This window comes from Ursus americanus, chromosome 28 (genome assembly GCF_024610735.1).
Source record: "Ursus americanus isolate L20-20 chromosome 28, mUrsAme1.1.p, whole genome shotgun sequence".
NCBI classification, from domain to species: domain Eukaryota; kingdom Metazoa; phylum Chordata; class Mammalia; order Carnivora; family Ursidae; genus Ursus; species Ursus americanus.
Genome location: NC_142154.1, coordinates 4,866,819 through 4,883,579, shown reverse-complemented (window position 1 = coordinate 4,883,579; position 16,761 = coordinate 4,866,819). Strand labels below are relative to the sequence as shown.

Genomic DNA, 16,761 nt, shown 5'->3' with positions numbered 1-16,761 from the left:
TAGTAGTGTTAAGTATATTCATGTTTTGTTGTGCGACAGATAATCTGGAGCCTTCTCATCGTAAGCGACAGCTCCGCAACCAGTTAACAGGGAGCCTGGGGGGCTCAGTCAGTTAAGTGTCTGCCTTCGGCTTAGGTAGTGACCCCGGGGTCCTGGGATCGAGCCCCCTGTCAGGCTCTCTGCTCAGCGGGGAGCCTGCTTCTCCCTCTCCTTCTCCCTTTGCCCTTCCCCCCTGCTTGTGCTCTCTGACAAATAAATAAATAAAATCTTTAAAAAAATAAAAATTAAAGTTTCTTTTCAAACAAACTTGTTTTAACAGACACAAAACTGGCAAGCTCAGCTGCATAAGGTCACAGGGCCGACGGAGTAGGTACTTATTGCCCCGCTAAAGATAGCCAGGCCCGATCCAGGAACCACAGAGAGAGCAAGCTGGCACTTCCCAGGAAAGAGAATGAGGATAAGGCCCTGATACCCAGCCTCGAGGGGAATAAACTAAACTCCTCTTCTTGTTATACTTATTTATTCTAAGAGATGGCGTCCTCCTTTAAAGAGGAAAGATCAAGACGGGGCCCATACAACAGGTGCAAACACGGCCTGGGGCAAACATTCCACAACTAAGAAATATTTTCCCTTCCATGACAAACAAATTAATTCTGACCATTAGGCCTGCTGCACCTAAATAAATAGATATATAAGTAGATAGAAAACATGAAAACGACCATCCACATAGCAGAAATAAAGGCAGTGAGATAAAGAGATGATAAATACAAAGATCAAGTGAATACATAAGACAAAATAAAAAAGCAAATACTCACTGGTTCACTTGTAGGTCCTCAATTTCCAGAAGGACTCCTTTTTCATGTAGTCTTGCTGCCGTGTATTTCAGAGAAATCTTTTTGCTTTTCTTTCCTTTCATTTCCCTAGGCTTCTTGGAGACCCTTTAAAAAAAATCACACCGTATCACTTTCTATCTGTAACTGAGTACTATGAGTCTGTTGGTAGTTCAAGGATATGAGGTCAGAAAACGGACTTCCCAGACACAAGCCTCGGTAACATACCATTTCTAAAATGGCAAATAAGTGTTAGGATTAGCCTGAGCAATCTCTCTGCATAGTAGGGGAAGCATTACTAAATTGCTTTTGTCTTTAATTATATTTGCAAATTGTATCTGACAGTCTGTGTCATCTGCCTAGGTCCCTCTCAACACCCAGCACCTACAAGTTAGGTGTGAAGGCTTCTAACACCAGCCTGAAGGAACTGTGCTGAACCCCAAGGGAATCCCTGTAAGCCCCTTGGCTTGGCAGGGCAAAAATAAATGTATCTCAGATTAACTAATGTTTAGAAGACTTTAAACCAGTGTAGCAAATACAGGGGCGCCTGGGTGGCACAGCGGTTAAGCGTCTGCCTTAGGCTCAGGGCGTGATCCCGGCATTATGGGATCGAGCCCCATATCAGGCTCCTCCACTGTGAGCCTGCTTCTTCCTTTCCCACTCCCCCTGCCTGTGTTCCCTCTCTCGCTGGCTGTCTCTATCTCTGTCAAATAAATAATAAAATCTTTAAAACAACAACAACAAAAAAAACCAGTGTAGCAAAAACAGAGGAACGGGAACAAGGAAAAAGAAACAGACCTTAGCAGACTATTGGGATAATCAAGTTAAGAAGTGATTTTCAAAAGTAAACAAGGGAAAACTAGAGTCTCTGAGAACCAGGGATTTGAGCTCCCACAGAAGGGTCTCCCACAGAAGGGTCTCAAGGGGCAGGAATGCTGGTGAAGGAGTCAAAGGGAGTAACCACTACGGAAGGCAACCGCAGGGTCTATAGAAACTACAACTGTAGAAAATCTTTGATCCTGTGATTCCACATCTAGGAATTTATCTTCAAAAATATGCCCACATTTGCAAAATAACCTACGTATAAGAGGTTATTTGGTGAGAATTTTTAAAGTAAATAACTGGAAACAACACAAATGTCCATCATTAGAGACCTGATTATATCAACTGTTGTATATGTGTATGCAGTGGGATACCACACAGCCATTAAATAAGAAAGGAGGACCTAGCTCTGTCTGCTTAGAACGTCTAGAAGCAATGACGCCCTGTGGCAATGAGCACATCTAGTGCCTGGATCCTGGTCTCTAAACACCCTTCTTCATTAGAAGGTGCCAGGAGAATGCTTGGAGAAATAGCTAATTCCAAGCCCGGGGAGGGGAAAGTACAAGTTGAACCAGGAACACCTGTGAAGTCCGGAAGTGCTCCAAGAACGAGGCAGAAAGGTCAAAAGGTCACAGGAGCCAGCTCTGCAAGCTGGGTTGGGTGGGCCTGACTTTTATCCCCACACATCAGCCCTGCCTCACCTCAGTCTTCCAGAGAGGAGGAGAGAGAGAGAGAGAGAGAGAGAGAGAGAGAGAGAGCGCGCTCGACTGCGGGTGGAAGAGTAAGGAAGCCAGAGAAGGGGAGCTCATGTGGCAAAATGTCAAAAACAGGTGAATCTAGGTGAAAGGTGTACAGGTGTTTATTGTTCTATTCTCTCAACCTTTCTCAAGCTGGAACATTCTTAAATTAAAAACCGAAAGTACAAAATAAACTAACCCTAGGTAGTAGTGCAAGTAGAACTTGCACCTACCACCCCATCCCTCTGGATCCTCAGTTTCCCTCCCTATAAAATGGGCGTGTTGCTGGTTGTCGTTGGCACCAGCTGGGAAAAAGCTGGGGTCTGGGATCCTGTCCCCAGGAAGTGTAGAGAGGGGCCAGGGGATCGAAGCGTCTATCATATTCCTTACGTGATTTTGAGGTACATCCAGGTTTGGGGAGCACTAACTAACCTCCTTCCGTGATTCTTTCATTTCTAGGACCAAGAAGTTACTTTAGAACAAGGGGTGCTTAGAAATAAGCATCCTTGAAACCCCCCCTACATTATTTATTCACATCATACAACAACAAATGGACCTAGGAAATCAAAACAATTAGAAGCAAAATAAAGAGTTAAAGCAATCAATAGACCCAGCATGTTTTAAGTAAAAAACTTCCAAGGTCACTTCAGTTGTCTCTACTTCTTTTTCCCCTGACATTGATTCTTAAACAAACAAACAAACAAACAAAGAAAAACTCACTTGCCCTTGCTGGCCAAGTTATCCAAGCAGGTTTTGATATAGCTTTTGTAGTAATCCACTTGCTCTCCGTAGAAAGTGGCCTTCGAGTTCAGAGCAGCGTATGTTTGCTGCAATTTCACCAGCTCGGCCTTCCTCCTCTGTCGGTATCTCCGCTGATTCCGAATGTCCTAAGACACAATTACTAAAATTAGGAAAATGATGGTAGGTATCACGTGCTTCTTGAATCATCCATACTAGAGCCCAGCAGTGCTTAACTGCTTGCATGACCGTACTTTCTTAGCAGGCAGCAATTTTTTTTTTTTTAAGATTTCATTTATTTATGAGAGAGAGAGAGAGAGAAAGAGGGAGAGAGAGAGAGTACAAGAGCAGGGAGGGGCAGAGGCAGAGGGAGAAGCAAACTCCCTGCTAAGCCGGGAGCCCGATGCAGGCTCAATCCCAGGACCCCCGAGATCACGAGCTGAGCTGAAGGAATGTGCTTAACCAACTGAGCCACCCAGGTGCCTCAGAACACACAGCAATTTATGTTCAAAAATTAGCAAAGAAATTCAGATCTCTTCCATTTTTCCCCATCTGTATTTTCTAGAGGTGGGGAAATGTGTTACTTTTACAGACTTCCACGTTCTTAAAATTTACTTGCAAAGCTGGTTTAACCTCTTAAATATGTTGTCAGGAGAGGGAAGGAAAGGTCATTTTGCCACATCAATTACCAAGCTCCCTGATGTGCATGGTATCACCTTACTGGGCCAGCAGTGAACACCTACACTCTGGGCCCGCACCAGAGTCCCTTACTTGTGAAGATTCACACAAATCAAGGATTTCATGACCAACTGGATGTGAATTTCTGCGTCATAGTAGTCAATAAAAACATCTAGAGGAATTCTTTAAAGCCGAAGAGATACCGAGACACAGGAAGCTCTAATTCGGGTCTTCTCCCTCTTGATTCAGGCCATTAAAGGGCAGGCAAGGCCCACGTGTTGCAGAAGTCAAAACCAAGTCCTCAGAGGAGAGGACCCTAACCTCTCTGCGCACTGAAGGCGTGCTGTCATCTGAACAGCACCGTCACTTCACGAGCCTCTGAGACAGGTTTACCCATGTCCAGGCCATCCCTGTCCCCCCATGCAGTACCTTGGCAATGTCGTTGATCAGCTCCTGGTATCTGTTCTTTGGGTCCACCGTCCCAAGCTCCGTGAGCTTCTTCAAGCCCGACTGGATCTTATCCTTCTTCTCCTGCAGAGTGAGGTTGCTGTCTTCCTTTACGAATTTTGACTTTTTCATCTTGTCAGGAGTTTTGGCATCACGAATAGCACGTCTCTGCATGGCCCTCTGATGTTCTGCTTCCTACAGATACAGAGAAGAGAAAGAAGGTGCTGGCAAGTTCACCACACTAATCTAAAACCTGCGTCTACAGAGCATATCCACACCTGAATTTATACAGCTCTGAAACTCCGTTCTGGAAACAGAGAGAACAAACCCGCCCTCTGACAACTGACAGAGAAACTGCATGGAGCACACGCAGGTCTCTTTCCATCTTGAAGAGATCACACCGATGAAGTCATAAGGCCTCGCAGGACCTCTTTCCTGGATTCTCACACTGGGCTCCAGTGGCTGTAAAATCCCTTGTTTTTTTCCTATCACATCTGGAGACATGAGAGCCATTTAATTTTCCTTGAAACACAGCTTCGTCTGAATATTATAACCACACCACGGCAACATCAGTGCTCAGCTGATTCTTGCTAATGCTTTTTGCCACCTTGGTCGGGCTGGATCATGCTGAAGGCCTCCCTCTGCTTTCAAACATGCTGCAAATGCCATTATCTAGAGAATGAAAAGTTCTTCCCTTGCTCCTTCTTTCCCGGTCAACATCCAACGTTTGCCCGTTATGTCCCTGCCTGACGTGACCCACACCGCTGGTCTGTCTTTTGGGGCTTTCTTCCTTCTTTAGCTCCTTGCAACCTGGCTTCTGCTTCTCCGCTCTCATGGCCAATTACCACTCCCCGCCCCGAACCCAGTGCTTTTTCTTAGTTGTCACCTCGCTCGTACCCTCTGCATTTTCTCTTTGCCCTAGGCATGGCTTTGGTACCTCCAAGGGACCTGTGACAGTTTCTCTCTCACTGTTCACTCTCAACACTTCAGTGGTCACCTCTACGCTGACAGATCCCACATCTCTGTGGCTAAGGCTCTGGTACCGCATTCTGAACCGTTTGTACGGAGATCCTCACATTTGCAATGGTTTGTAATTCCTCCCAGACCAGAGCGATTCCCTCTCGCCGATTGCCCTTCCCTCCTAATGCCAATGGCACTCTGCATCACACAAGGTGAAGAGCATAAGTCAGACAGAACTTGATCCAAGACTGGTTCTGCCTCCACACGCGGACGATCTTGGGCCAGTTATGTGACCTCTAAGGGTCTCAGACTCCTCAACTGCAACGTGAGGATGGAAAGACTCATCTCACAGGGATAGTGGGAGGAGGAAATGAAAGAACACAGGGGGAAGCACCAAACTAACAGCAGGCTCTCATTAAAGACTGGTTCCGCCTTCCCTGCTTCAAACTCCCTCCCGGGCTGAACAAGCTGCAGCTGTCGGTGATGATTCTATTCTTGTCCCTCCCACACATCTAGTCAGTAATCAATCATAGCATCTAAAAGCTGAGAATTCATTAAAAACAGTGGTTTTCAAAGAGTCCTCCATGCAGCTATAAGGGATTCCCACAGGTACCCGGAGTCCCAGAGGGCGGGGCTGTGAGGACTCCATTCTTGGCGCTACCAGAGTAGTTTCCATTTTTCGTGCTTTATATTTGCGCTTCCAAGTAAACTCTCATCTAACAAAAAGGATTCCTATGCTCTACATTTAAAAAAATGACTCGACCTACTTTTTGCATTTTGCAAAAAGTGGTCTTAAACAGGAAGTGCCTCATCCATCCCTTCCCACTGCCAAGCCATGCCCCAACCACCTGGGCCCGGGACTTCACCACACACCTAGATTGCTCGACTACTGTCTGCTCTGACAGCCCTGCCTAACTGATCAGTATTAAATGGTCCCAAGGTTACAAAAGCTCTTTACTCTGTATCTGTCCGGTGCTACTTATTTCTTGTCTTACTCCTCACTACTCACCGTCACCCACGTCTTCATTCTAGAAATGTCAGTCTGATCACATCATGCCCTTCCCTCCTTCATGCCTCTGTTTGCGTGGACTCTCCTGCCCAAGACGCCTCTTGTCTTAGCGCACACCCAGATCCCATCCACGCCTCCTAAGCATGGGTCAAGTCCTGCTTCTTCCTGATGCTTTGCTCCTTGCTGGCCTCTTTCCTGAACTTCTGGCATTTTTATAGCCAACATCAAAGTCAATTTTTAATGGTTTTCTAATGATTTCAGGTCTATATACCACATTTCTCCAACTAGATCATGAGTTGAGTTTAGAAGCCACATTCTGTACTCCTCTGTACCAAGACACTTAAGAAAATTCTAATGATATAATAATATTCAATTACTAGACAGACTGGCTGATTCTGCCTCAGTTAATTAAATTAACACACACACACACACACACACACACACACACACACACACACACACAGAACACATGATGTGCCGTGAGCCTTCCGCCCTAAGAGCGTCTGCCTCTCAATGTAGGAGCCAACAACTTTCTCAGCAGGCCCTAGCCACCACCTTGCCCAGGTCATCCAATGGTTCATGGGTCCGATAACTGTGTTCTGGTCCACCCACAGGGAAGCATCTCCTAGCATCTGTGTCCCACCCTCCCCCCCAGCCCTGGCACACACCCATCATGGGAGCATCTGTGCCCCTTGTTATGGAAGGTTAAACCCCTAAGTTTTACCTGTTCACTGGTGGCTGGGGTTTCTAGGATTTCAGTCAAGGTCTCGCCTGGCTGGAACCGGATGACATCCACAATTAAACGTTTCGTGCTGAAAGGAGGTGGGGGAAGAGTGTCAAGGTCACCAGGTGCTCCGCCTTCCCCTGAATGGAGCTAAGCAGCAGCAGTACGCACTTCACCTCACAGAGGTCCCGCCCCGCAGCTGCGAGCACAAGGCACTCGAGGCCCCAGACTTATTTATGCGACAACAAGAGCATGGGCACCAGGCTGAGGATCTCTTGTGTCAATTTCACTTCAGCCTCGTATTAGCAAATGCAGCAGGTAAGTCCTGTGCCGAGTATAACAGATAAGGTGACCAGAATCATGACAGGCTTAAAAGGCCAAGGTGATGGTTTCAGGTATGAACAAGTGGGCGTGGCTGCCAAGGCCAAGGCCTCGCCACGCTGTGTTTACCTCGTTCTTCCCACAGCGGGTACTCACTTCAGCAGGATCGTCCGGGCGTCCATTTCTGCATTCTCATCCCCAGGCACATCAAACTTGTTGGTCAGCGTGAGAGACACTTCTGTCTTAGCCAGCGCCTCCTTATTGGGGTCATTTAAATTGCCAGCGCTCTCCCCTACGGTTTGGGGAGAGTAGAGAGGATCAGTGTAACAAAGAGAGGAGATACTGGAGAGGAGACGTTAACACGAGGGTAAGAAAATGCGGGCCTAAGAAGATACTTGAATAAGCCAACATGTACGCTGTGGCAAGGACACCCTCTTGCTGAGAAATAAAGAAACTAGGTGCCAAATGATAAAAGCAAAGGATCCATACTAAAATAATTTCATAAATGTTAACAAGTCACTTTAATAATTGTAAATGACAAATCTCTCCTAAGATATTCTGTTCATTTCCTTTATAGGACTTCTAATTTAATTATAGGATTATGTGTATAACATCCACACTTAAAAGTCTCTCTTCCACTGGACCTCAGTTCCTCACAGACAGGGGGGACCACATCTGTTTTCTTCCCTCATGCACACTCAGAGCTGGAGCGGCACAGGGACGGACGAGGTGGCAGTTACAGCCTTCCCCCAGCACCTTCCCTGTCATCTTCTGGGGAGTTAAGTCAGAACTTTACCTATCAGGGACTCGATGGTAGGCACCTCGCCCAAGTCGTCCAGCAGCTCGTGGATGGGATCGTTGTGTTCCGGAGCAATGGCGTCCTGATGATCCAACAGGAGCTGCATTGGACACCCAGGAGTCAAGTCCATGAACGTGACACAGCCCATCAGCCCTCAGCCCCACCAACCAGGCTGAACAGCACAGAAGGTGTCAGATAACAAAGCTCCTGCATCCAAAGAACTGACAGACCAATCCCCAGCGAACTAGCCCCAGTAAACAATATAACACATAGAGCATCACGCTGGCCTCTGTTGAATAACTTATGGGATAATGCACGGAGGAAATACCGGTATTCTCTCAACCTGGCAGACAGAAGGGATTTAAGTGGACCCTACACGGAAAAGAACAACAAATCCCACAGAATTCAACATCCAAAGTCACAATGTGCCCTACAACAAGTTCAAGTAACTCACATGCATACCTGCACTTAATGCGTGCTGTTTACAGTATCTCTTAGTTCAGAGACAAGTGCACCGGACCCATGTTGTCCTCATCTTAGGGGCACTGAAGCAGAGCCTTTAAGACACTATTACCCCAAGGGACACCCTCAGAGAGGGTAATACCTGAAATTTACTTTACCTTTCTTTAAAAAATTAATTTATTTATTTGTCAGAGAGAGAGCATGAGTGCACAGGCAGGGGGAGCGGCAGGCAGAGGGAGAGGGAGAAGCAGGTTCCCTGCTGAGCAGGGAGCCTGACGTGGGGCTCGATCCCAGGACCCTGGGATCACGACCTGAGCCAAAGGCAGACGTTTAACTGACTGAGCCACCCAGGTACCCCTCCTTTAAATTTTATGTATTTCCTCATTACCTGTTCTATATAGCCCCGAAGGAGAAAGGAATGAATTATAAAAATGCTGGGGAAAAAAGAGGCACCCAAGGGAAAAATCACTCTAAGGGACACAGAGGAAAAAGTGGGTATTTTAGATATTAGAAAAATAACACCAGGCCAAGATAAACAGAAGGAACAACAAAAACAGTATTTTAACAAGTCCCTAGATCGGCGCTCACAGCGCAGATTCTGGAGCCCACCCGTGGCGACTCTGTTTCAGCAGGCCTGTGGTGCCCAGGTGACTGTGATGCAGAGGGCCTGGGATGACTTTGAAACACTTAGCAGATCTCGTTAATACGCAAAGAAAGGGAAACAACAAGGCAGATGTGATGTCAGCAAGATTAAAGGAAGGCGAGGTATCTGGCTTTCCAGAGATGTTAGGCAGCACCCAGGGAAGGCAATTAAGGCTAGAGCAACGAAACTAAGTAATTAAAGAAAAAATACTTACAGTGTGGGTGTTGATGATTTCACCAATGGAAATGTAGATCACTGGTTTGGTAAGGGTCACTAAATCAGAATATTCATCCACATTAAATTTATCCTGAAGCTCTGGGACATCACAAGCAGTTTGGAAAAACCGTCTGCAAATAAACAAGAGAGCCAGATCCCCGGGTGACACATATGTGCGGAGTTGGCGAGAGGACATCCCACAAACCACTGAAGCAATGATTCAAAGAGAAGACTGTCAAGCCCGGTGATTCTAGAGAAGCTGCACATGTTTGCCGCTTCATGGCCTTGGGGTGGTAGTTCTAATAACTTCTCCCTCCACCCAGTTTTAATTCCACCCACAAGAACTGCTCAACCGGAGCATTTGTGAACACCGGAGTCATTAGGCAAACCACCTTTATCTCTAAGACAATGCCCTGAACTCACAACTGGATGTTTAATTTACAAATGTTGAAAGCACTCTCCAATTCTTCTCTGATTACAAATTAACACGTGCCTAATGCAGGTCCACTGCTTTTATGTAAAGTGCGGTCTATTTCATTGGAATACATTTTAACAGCTCAAAATCCTCTGTCACCCCCCAGGGGCTATGAGTACATCAAACAGGTATCCTACAGCATGGCAGGGTCCAGAGAAAGCTAAGTATGGTATTTATCTTGTCCTGGGACTCAGAGATAGAAACACGCCCACAAGTACCTTGCTCCTTTCCCCCTACCTGAATTTCTGGTAGGACTGGGAGAGATACTCATTAATGATGCCCAGGTGAGCATTATCTCCCAGAAACATCTTATTGGAAGCTGCATGCTGCAGCATCTTCGCAATGGAGCCAAGATTTCGGCGTTGGTCCGTGGTGAGCTGGCCTCCTGCCGACAGGTCAATGATGTCAAAGGCATCAGGAGCAACAATGGCTGGATTCATGTATCGATAGTAAAGCAAGTTACCGATAATCTGGGAACAGATGGAAAAGAAAGACGGGTGTTAAAAACCACTCCACCAAGTAAGCCACAAACAACTTTGCTAGCAAAGAAAACCCGAAAATGCAGTCCTGTGAGGAAAAATAAACACTATGCACGCACACACGCATGCATGCATGCACACATGCACACACTCTCTCTCAAGGTCTGAAACTAAAACAACCGAACATCCCTCGGTTGGATACAGAGAAAAAGGAAATGAGAACAGAACTGAGTATCACTACAGTGAAAGAGCTGGTTCAGAAGGTAACAACGATAGACTTAAAGTCTGTCACTGAGCATTTCAGGGCAGCCTCTGTTCACATATCATGGCAGCTAAGGCTGCTGTCGCCCATGTGACCTAATCAGCACAGTGTAATTTGTCCAACCCCCACCATCCTCATGCTGCAGACTTCAACGGTGGACAAGTTCATGCCTCTGAAATTAAAGTCACTCAACACACATCTCCTCCACAGAAGATTTCAAGGACAGTCACAGCATTTCCCCTGGAGTTTCATTCAAAAAAAAAAAAAAAAAATTAATTCACCTGAATAGAAAGTCTAGAATCGAGGCCTCATTGTAGAAAAGCACAGAACTAGGAGAGAGAAGAAAAAAGCGTTCAGATTAAGGGGGGAAAAAAAAAAGGGAAAGAGCACAGCCAAGTAAGAAAAAGAGTTATCAGCAACAGCCTTAGCAGAAACAATGGTGCTTGCTGCATTCACCCGGCCACCGGCAGAGGGAGCAATTCTTCAGCGAAAAGACAGGACTCGAGAAATTTATCTTAAGACAGGAAAATCCACCTCTACTTGTTGGGCGTCTGTGTGCCAAACAATAAAGGAACTATGTAGGGACTAAGAGTGGTATCATTTGCTGTTGACAGTCACTTTCAAGAGCTCACAACCAACGGGGAGCTACTGCCGGAATCTATGCTTGCGCACTTGCTGCAGGTCTCAGGTCGGGCCTTGTCTTCTAACGTTTTCCTCAAAGGGCTACTGGAGGACAAGGATGTGCCAGTGTCCAGATTCTTACCTTCAGCAGCTCATCCTCACCGGCATCAGGGAACTTCTCGTGTAACGAGTCCTTCAGCACTTTAGCAATGAAGCGCATCCCGTAACTGTGGGATGGACAAAACTCAATGAGAGCAGCCGGGGTGGGGTGGGGGGGGGCCAGAAGGGCAGTCATACTGGGCTCTATCCGGGGTCACGACTCATGGCACTCACGGGATTTTGTCCACAGAGCTGATGATGGCTGAGAGGAACTTGTCTGTCACGGCCCGCATGTTCCTGATGGAGTTGTCTAGCCGTGTCTTGACCTCTTCATGAGCTAGAGCCTGCTCAGGGGTCACATCATAGGGCAGTTTGCTAGGAAAGCAAAAATCATCCCCAACTGTGTTAGGTAACAGCCAGGAACAGCTCAACGCAGGACTGTGTCTTTCAGGAACAGAAAGACCCAGAGAGATCACGTAAGTTGCTCATGCTCATAGAGCCAGTCAACGGTGGGGCCAGAATCTAAGCTTGGGGTTTCAGCTGTAAGCTGGGTGCCTAGAACTATGTGCCAGGCACTGTGACAGGCCCTTGGGATAAAAGGTATGTAAGACACGACAGCTTCCTGAGTGTCTCACAGTCAGGTGGGAGAGACACACAGATACTGGTGAACATACTGTGCTATAAAAATAAGCAGCTGACCGAGTGTCACAGAGCCAAAGAGAAGGGGCTGCCACCCAGACAGGAGGAATGGAGAAAAACTCCCATAAGGGACACCTGAACTCAGGAAAAAGGGAGCAACACTGTCGTCCAGGACAGAAGATTAAACGCAGAGCAATGGAAGAGAAAGAGAAATGAGGTGGTCAGTAAAGAACCTGGCCCTGCACGTAACACTGAGAGGTCTGGACTTTCCTGGAAGCCAGGGAGAGCCACTAAAAGACAGGAGACCAGAACTTGAGGAAGATTTTTCTGGCCCCCCCATGAAGAATGCATTACAGATGGACAGTCACAGATGAAAAGAGATGGGTTAGTGCCACAGCCTGATCAAGGACTGATGAGGGCACGAACAAGGATGCAGCAGTGGGGACCAAGGGGACAGATCTGAGATGCTAAGGGGACACAATCAGTGGAATGTGGTGACTCTGGGTACTGGTGAAGGAAGCAACGTTATACACAGGAACTGAAGCCTGAGGAACTGATAAGATCACTCAGGGAGAGTCTGAAGAAACTGGGAGGAAAACAGTAGACGTGCTAGGCTTAATTGGGAAGGACAGGAGGGGCTGAAAGACAAAAATGAAATGCAGGGGTCAAGGTTCCAGTACTGCCAATGAGGTCAAAAAGTAATAATGATTATCCGGATTCTCTGGGTGGTCTAAATCTAATCCTAAGTGTTCTAAAGAGACAGAGGCAGGGGGGGACTAAGCACACACAGAAAAGGAGGCGATGTGACCACACAGACAGACTACAGTGACGCGGCCACAAGTCAAGGATGCCAACAGCCACCGGAAACTGAAGAGGCAAGGAATGGATTTCCTACTAGAGCCTCCACGGGGAGCACGGCCCTGCCGACACCCTGCTTTCAGCCCACTGATACTGATTTTGGATTTCTGGGTCCACAACTAGGAAACAGTAAATTTCTGTTGGTTTAAGCCACCAAGTTTGTGGTAATTTGTCACAGGAGCAATAAAAAACAGATACAAGCAGACAGGGCTACATATCCATTTGTCGCGGTGTGTCTGAATTACAACTAAGCAGACTACCAACACAAGAATTCAGCAAAAATCAGTAAAAGCGTTCTGTGTGAAACTGGCTACATGGAATTTAGAAGAGTATCATATATTTTATTATTTGTAAGTTATGTGTTCTATACCTCTTTCCTATCAATAAAATGTGTAACTTTATGGGCAAACGACATGTGATAAAAAGTAGCAATGAGCAAAGGGAGTGAAAGTGCTCGACACAGTGAGTGAAGTCGGAGAACAGAATGTTACATTTCTCAGATTTTAGAGGCGAACGTTCCCAAGAGGGGACCAGGTCCCAGTCTGTGTGTCTGGTGGCTGAAGCTCAATTATCCGTGAGGCCCGCAGGCACGATCGGCTCCCACTGCACCGTTACACCTCCCAGCTATCACTGGCAAAAATGTGTTGAAATCAATTTCCATTTTATGAAAAACAAAGAAAGACACTAGTTTGTGATAGGCACTCACAGGCAAAAAAAAAAAAAAAAAAAAAAACCCAGAATGCCTCCCGGAACTTCGATCTAAAAAGGACTGACTCATGGACCATGAGAAGGGATATCTCAGTACCCTTGAGCCAGTGCCCGTCATGTAGGGATGCCCTGGGTTGCAGGCAAAACTCCCCAGTCCAGAACAGCATTTGTCAACCACATTCCAAGATTTGAGCCTCAGGTGTACAGGGCAAAACAAAAATGGACTTTTCACCACGCCCAGCAACGACCTGCCTCCTGGTGACAGACTTACACATTATTGAGAAACAGATCAGGTGCCCAATGATCCCCACAGGGGATAAGGCCTTTCTCAGAGTCAGCAGAGCGGCTGTTCTCTATCCAGAGTGCACCCTCCCCTCTGCCTGGGGGCCAGGCACCTGGAGAACACGACTGGGCAACACTGTTCAACGTGTGAGCTGGTACCAGTCTACACATCAGTCCAGGACGGGAAGAGGCCTGAGCCAGGATATAGTCAACATACTGTTCCCTTCCCTGAAACTGCGGCTATGAAAAACACCGGCTGAACTCCACAGTGTGTTGAGACGGGGTTTTCAGTTACCGGTCTACGGAGCATACTCTGAGTAGCGATGGTACGGAGAGCCACTCTTCCTCAGCTCCAGAGAACTGACGCACGACCTCACGCTGCTCCACAACCACCAGGAAAAACCACCCTGAACCAAGCTGCTCACCCTCTCCGTCCTCACTCAGGCTGGAGAACAGCAGACACATGCTGGCTCTCTGAACCGTAACTTCCCAGCATTACGCACATTCTACTGACACACCTTTCTTTAGATGTGTTCATGCTGGTGCTTAAACTGCTGCCCTGGCCCAGAAATCCTGAGTTACATTAGTCCAACCCGCCCCCAGGATGCCAGGGCCGCCCCACACCATCTCCTCCTCTTCAACGAAACCCAGTGATCTCACGCACCAAGTCTTCCCGGCCAGGTGCATCTCCAGTGATGCCAATGTCCCGTCAGGTCCCGGACTCTCAAACTCCTTCCACCTCAGAGCGTTCAGACACGAATACGCTGCACCCGGCTCTCAGCAAGACTGGCCCCACCTTACCCTTTAGGCCTCAGCTACGTGAAATTTCACCTTCTCACAGAGGCTTTCCCTAACCACTCTACCTAAGTTAGCTCCCTCTTGAACTCCCCATTATAGTTCCCTAGGGAAGACTTCATAAAACTCTCAATTTGTCATTTCATTTTTAGGTACCTGCCTCTTCCATGCAAGAAACTACGAACAGAGGGCAGAGAGCTTGTCTGGTTCGTTCATTACTGTATTACTGTATGTATACCTAACAGTGTCCGGCACATAGTAAGTGCTCAATAAATATGTGCTAAGTGTGTGGATAAATTACCAGGTCAACAATGTAAAGAAGAGGTTTCTAAGGAAAAACTATCTGAACAGTTATTACTTTATAAATCAAAGGTTAACAGCTTAAAAAAGAAAATAATGAAAATACCAAAGGAAAAGGTGTTGTGGCTGCCATACCTTGCCTCTCCTGTCTGAGACTCCATCTGATTCACCCAAGATTTGTATATATCCACAGGGTCAGTTTTGATGTTGAGAGACTTGTCGTCCATAATCTCCTTCACGACAGGGGCCAGGATCTGTCTCAGGGCGTTCTGGCCCCGGGCACCTCGGTTGAAACTCACAACCATCTTAATGACTGTGGGATTTCCTGTCACGATCTCTTGAATCTGATCTACTTTTGACCTATAAAACATCATATACAAATTCAACTGAAACGAATCACAGAATCTATCAATGTAAAGAGAGAACATCTACTTAAAGAAAGACCCTATCCCCTGGGAAGAGAACAGTTGGAAGGAAAGAGGTATGTGCTCTTTCTCTAGAAACATTCCCTGAAACTGACCTGAACCCAGGACCCTCCTGCTGTTTGCAAAACCGATCACAGGAACGTGAACGGATCCTTTATTCGATAAAAATGTGCAATCTTGGGGCGCCTGGGTGGCGCAGTTGTTAAGCGTCTGCCTTCAGCTCAGGGCGTGATCCCGGCGTTATGGGATCGAGCCCCACATCAGGCTCCTCCGCTATGAGCCTGCTTCTTCCTCTCCCACCCCCCCTGCTTGTGTTCCCTCTCTCTCTGGCTGTCTCTATCTCTGTCGAATAAATAAATAAAATCTTTAAAAAAAAAAATGTGCAATCTTCATGTTTGGATCAGCTTTTTAAAAATCTTATCTTAATATAGAATCTTCCTAAAATCACTTTAGCAAATCTCTTCTACTACCTCCTCGAAGCAGCAACATTTTATGTCTGTGATTTAAAAACTAGAAGCTTCTCTCGAGTAAGTGTTTCACATGGATCACAGTGGTAACTGAAGTCAAGCAGAAGTACAGGCAGGCCTGCATTTCGAACTGTGAGTGTGTATGACAGGGGGATGGGGTCCCGCGCCTACAGCACTCTGCTCATACTTGATCTCCTCCTGGAGTGCGGTCTTAAAGAGCCGTAGAAGCAGGTACTCCTCGCGCTGGTTGGATGCGTAGTTGTACAGGGTGAAGATTACAGAGTCCATGAACTTGGTGGACTTGTTCTGGGGCATCTGAAAAATCAGCTTCGCCAGATAGGTGGGGTTTGTCTGAAATAAGACCAAGGGATATGTAATTTCTAGATAATGCAAAGGCTGGCATAAATATTCACATTCTTTTAAACTTGAAGGATTAGAACGTGCAGAAGTAATCAAGAAAAATAAGACAGCCCTTTGCTCACCCCTCAGTGGGTGCCAGAAATACTGTCAACAGAGATGTGTGGCTACAGTTTTCTTGTGGGAAAGTAAAGAAGCTAAGCCTTACAAGACCAGCCCCAGGAGCCGCTCACCTGCAGTAAGTAGAACAGGTGTTGGTAAGCCTCCAGCTTCTCCCTCTTCTCCTTGCTCAAAGCCTTGAGGCCTCCCTTCTGCTTATTTAGCATCATCATATCAGACAACTGCTCCTTATTTTTTTTGGTAAGTTTTTTACTGTGGGAAACCACATCCTGGAAATGAAAACATACACATAAATCAAACAGCTTTGAAAGATGAAACTGGGCACTGCAGGAAAGGTCTTGGAACACCAAAAAAACTTGCATGAAAGTCTGCTGCACTGGCCGATCCCATTAACTATTTTAGAATCGCTACACCGTACCCTATTTTCAGCACACCAGTCCAATCTCCTACTTCCACCTCCCTATTAAGAACCTGCACTGGGGCGCCTG

The 16,761-nt window shown here is 46.7% G+C and overlaps 1 protein-coding gene across 1 annotated transcript in view; it reads right to left on the bottom strand.

Annotated features, from left to right (window-relative positions):
* IQGAP1 (IQ motif containing GTPase activating protein 1) overlaps positions 1-16,761 on the bottom strand; it is a 99,823-nt gene that overhangs the window by 4,984 nt on the left and 78,078 nt on the right. Inside the window, exons 24-36 of the mRNA XM_045813176.2 lie at positions 16,387-16,542; positions 15,984-16,147; positions 15,040-15,264; positions 11,557-11,697; positions 11,366-11,450; positions 10,099-10,331; positions 9,385-9,517; positions 8,063-8,165; positions 7,423-7,558; positions 6,946-7,033; positions 4,235-4,447; positions 3,110-3,276; positions 816-938 (exon numbers count right to left, since the gene is read on the bottom strand). Coding sequence (XP_045669132.1) covers positions 816-938; positions 3,110-3,276; positions 4,235-4,447; positions 6,946-7,033; positions 7,423-7,558; positions 8,063-8,165; positions 9,385-9,517; positions 10,099-10,331; positions 11,366-11,450; positions 11,557-11,697; positions 15,040-15,264; positions 15,984-16,147; positions 16,387-16,542 — 1,967 coding nt within the window. The remainder of the gene's footprint in view (positions 1-815; positions 939-3,109; positions 3,277-4,234; positions 4,448-6,945; positions 7,034-7,422; positions 7,559-8,062; positions 8,166-9,384; positions 9,518-10,098; positions 10,332-11,365; positions 11,451-11,556; positions 11,698-15,039; positions 15,265-15,983; positions 16,148-16,386; positions 16,543-16,761) is intronic.